Below are 3,586 nucleotides of genomic sequence, written 5' to 3'. Positions count from 1 at the left end.
TAGCTAGGTAGGTTAGGCAAATCAGACCGTCTCTTTCTCTCTCCCTCCACTCTTCGGATTTGGATTTTAGTGGATTTTAGTGGTAGCAGTACCGCTCCATCAGATTCAGCTTAACCAAATCCCGGCGTCCGTACGCGCATTAATGGCCGGAACACGCAGCACGCTTGCCAGATCCACGATCCATCGGTGCGGCGATATCCACCTCGGAGATACACGACGGCGAGCGAAACGGAACCCAACCAACCCAACACGAGCAGCAAGCAGCAGCCCAAACAAACAAGATTCCTCCCCGGTTTGTTCTATTCTAGAGAGAGGGAGGGTGTGAGTGAGAGGAGAAAAAAAAGGTAGGAGGAGGTGTGATCCGCCGCGACATGCCCACATGAGGACAAACCAAACTCCAGCTAAGATATCATCATCGTCGTCGCCTGATTCTCATCTCACTCCACTGGATCCCACCCTCCGCCCGGCCGTAATCCACCCCAACCCCCTCCCCCGCAGCAGCAGCTGCTCCAGGCCCCATCTCGCTTTATACCGCGACCAATCAATCTAGTAGCAATCCATCCCATATTTTTCGTGCTCCTGGCCGGGTCACCTTAACCGCGTTGGTTAGGCCATACAAGAACTGTTTCCTTCCTGCGAAATTGCTACGGCTCCGGAGTTTTAGGAAAATGTTCCTTGGATTTCCTTTTTTTTCACTTCCTCTCACGGGATAGAGAGAAGAGGATGATTAGCTTTAGGGGAAGACAACAAGCGAACGAGCAAACAAAGGAACCAAAGATGGCACAAAAATAGCTTTAGGGGTCGGGCGGGCGGGGCAGCCCCGCTAATTAAACTAGTCCAGCGCAGCGCACCACCCCCAAAACTCACTCGCCAGATTCTCCCTCGCTCATCATCGGCAGCCGAGCTGCGGCACCAGCAGCTAGAGAAAGAAAGATAGAGAGAGAAAGAGGGCGGGGAGGATATCATCATGGCACAGCAGCAGTAGCAGCAGCAGGGGGTGAGAAAAGGCCCAAACACACACACAAGAAGAGAGAGAGAGAGGAAGAAGGGTGGGAAAGCTTAGAAGAAGAGAGATCCACCTCGAAGTAACCCCTCCTTCCTCTACTCCCTCCCTCCCTCCTCGGTCGCTTCCTTCCTTCCGCTGGAGTGGAGTCGAGTCTACTGGTGCTGCTGCTGTCGCCGCCGCCGCCCCGACGACGAGTGGAGTGAGCTGCAAGAATTGCTCTGCGAGGTGAGCAGAGCAGGGGAGGAGCCGCGGCCATGAGGGAGGAGGAGCCCAGCTGGTTCGCGCGCTGCGAGGAGCAGCTGCCGCGGCCGGACGAGCTGATGCCGCTCTCGCAGACGCTCATCACCCCCGATCTCGCCGTAGCCTTCGACATCCCGACGCACGGCGGCGGCGGCGCGGGCGGCGGCGGCGGCGGGGGTGGAGGCGCCGGCGGCAGCGGCGGCGGCGGCGCGGGCGGGCCGGACATGAACGGCGGCGGCGCGTCGTCGGCCGCGGGCTCCAGCGGCGGGGGCGGGGGCGGCGCCGGCGACGAGCCGGCGCGGACGCTCAAGCGGCCGCGCCTCGTCTGGACGCCGCAGCTGCACAAGCGCTTCGTCGACGCCGTCGCGCACCTCGGCATCAAGAACGCTGTGCCCAAGACCATAATGCAGCTGATGAGCGTCGACGGCCTCACGCGCGAGAACGTCGCCTCCCACCTCCAGAAGTACCGCCTCTACCTCAAGCGCATGCAGGGGCTCGGCGGCGGCGGCGGCGGGGGCGGCGGAGGGGGCGGGGGCGCGGGGGGAAGCCACTCCTCGGGCTCCGGCACCGACGCCGCCACCGAGCACCTCTTCGCTACGGGGCCCGTCCCTTTCCTCCCGCCCGGCCACCGCGCGCCCGCCGGCGCGGACCAGTACTCGCCCTTCGCCCCCATGGGCGCCACGCACCACCACCACCACCACCAACACGCGCCGCAGATCGGACACTTCCAACACCCCGCCGCCCGCCCGCTCGGCCCCTACGGCGCCGCGGGCGCCAGCTTCGACCACAGCTTCTTCAGCCGCGCCGGCGCGCCGCCCGTCGGCCCGCCCGGGATGCACCACCACCGCATGGTCGGCGCCGGCGCCGGGATGGGGATGATGGCGCCCGCCCCCTTCGGCGACGAGATGGACCTCGGATCCCGAGGCGGCGGCGGCGGCAGCGGCCGCCGCGAGCTGACGCTGTTCCCGACGTCCGGGGACCATTGAGGCCGCCGGGGTCCGACGGCGACGGGCATCGGACTGCGGGCGGCCGCCTCCGCCCTCGGGTACATAAAATTCGTTCGCTTCCTGTTCCCCCTCTGCTGCGCAACCGCCGCTGCTTCCCACAGATCGGCATAGAAATCGAGCAAGGCTCAACCACATCTCATAGAGTCCAAGAATTCTTGGGAATTAGCAATCCATATCCATCCATGATCCATGTGTTCCTTCCTCGTAGCATCCCGTCGCCCCCACCATTGTTGCTGTTGATGTTCGTGTAGTGCTGCTGTTTGTCATGTTCTCCCCCTTCCATTGTTCTTGTTGCTGATGACATAAAGTTAGCCTTAGAGATGATATTTAGAGGGTACAACAGAATTGTGTCTACCTGCAATTGAGAACTTTCTCGCCTTCGCCATCGAAGAACATCTCAATCCTTGCGATTGCGCCGAGGATCCATGGTCGAATTGCTCTGTTCTTGAGTGATGCAACATCCATTGCTTCGGAGCAGCGACGCCCCTCAAAGAAGTGATGCAACCATTGTGCATTACTAGAGTTCCATATGGATATAGGCAGGGTTGAATAACCAATCCCAAGGAGGCACACCCTGAAGATGAATAAGTTTGAGGATTATACCGGTATGATAAAACTCGATCTTGCTGTGGGAGTCAAAATCGTCTGCGAGGACCACCAAAATAGAGATTCAGAGCTTAATCTGCTCTGTCATTTTTCTTCCTTGCACCTCCATTGATGGAGGTGGAGTATATGATATATATATGTGTGTAGCATGGGTTGCAATACTGTTGTCACATTCTGCTTCCGCCACCCCGAGAACATTGGAGCAGCTCAAATTGGAGTTTGTTGTAGCGAATTGTAGCGATCAATCATTTGTATATCTGCGCAACTTAAAAAGAGCTTCTTTGTAGCACTGAGAAAAAGACCCTTGAATCATGCTAGCACAGTGGATGCTTATGTTCTTGAATCATGCTAGTACAGTGAGTGCTTATGTTCTCGTATACTGACATTGTCCTCCTCCGGCTCTGTTCAAGTCAAAAATCTTCACTTCATGCTCTGCATCACGCACCTGTTTTCTTTTCCCCTCCACTAACAGATGTCGCTGTTAAGAAAGAGAGTTCATCCCCTCCTGATCTTTTGATTGCGTAACTAGACAGAGCCTGATGTCTGATGTGCCCATCCAAATCTGGATTAGTTTATCACCAGTGGTTGGCCCTGCAAATTTGTTATGTTATTTCCAGCACTTCCCTTCCAACAGATTATGCTGGTCTGCTGCCCATCCGATCTGATCTGAGGTCTGAGGAGGAGATTTTATTTGCGCTCGCACTGGTCAAGTAGTCATAGGCTCTAC

At 57.7% G+C, this 3,586-nt stretch overlaps 1 protein-coding gene across 1 annotated transcript; it reads left to right on the top strand.

The window, feature by feature from the left end:
• The first annotated feature begins 453 nt into the window (after positions 1 to 453).
• On the top strand, positions 454 to 3,202 carry LOC117850222 (transcription factor MYBC1). Its single transcript, XM_034732031.2, has one exon. The coding sequence runs from the start codon at positions 1,261 to 1,263 to the stop codon at positions 2,230 to 2,232; it is 972 nt and encodes a 323-aa protein (XP_034587922.1). The 5' UTR covers positions 454 to 1,260; the 3' UTR covers positions 2,233 to 3,202.
• Positions 3,203 to 3,586: the final 384 nt, after the last annotated feature.

Source organism: Setaria viridis, chromosome 3 (genome assembly GCF_005286985.2).
Source record: "Setaria viridis chromosome 3, Setaria_viridis_v4.0, whole genome shotgun sequence".
Lineage (NCBI taxonomy): Eukaryota > Viridiplantae > Streptophyta > Magnoliopsida > Poales > Poaceae > Setaria > Setaria viridis.
This window is presented reverse-complemented; position numbering and strand designations above follow the sequence as displayed.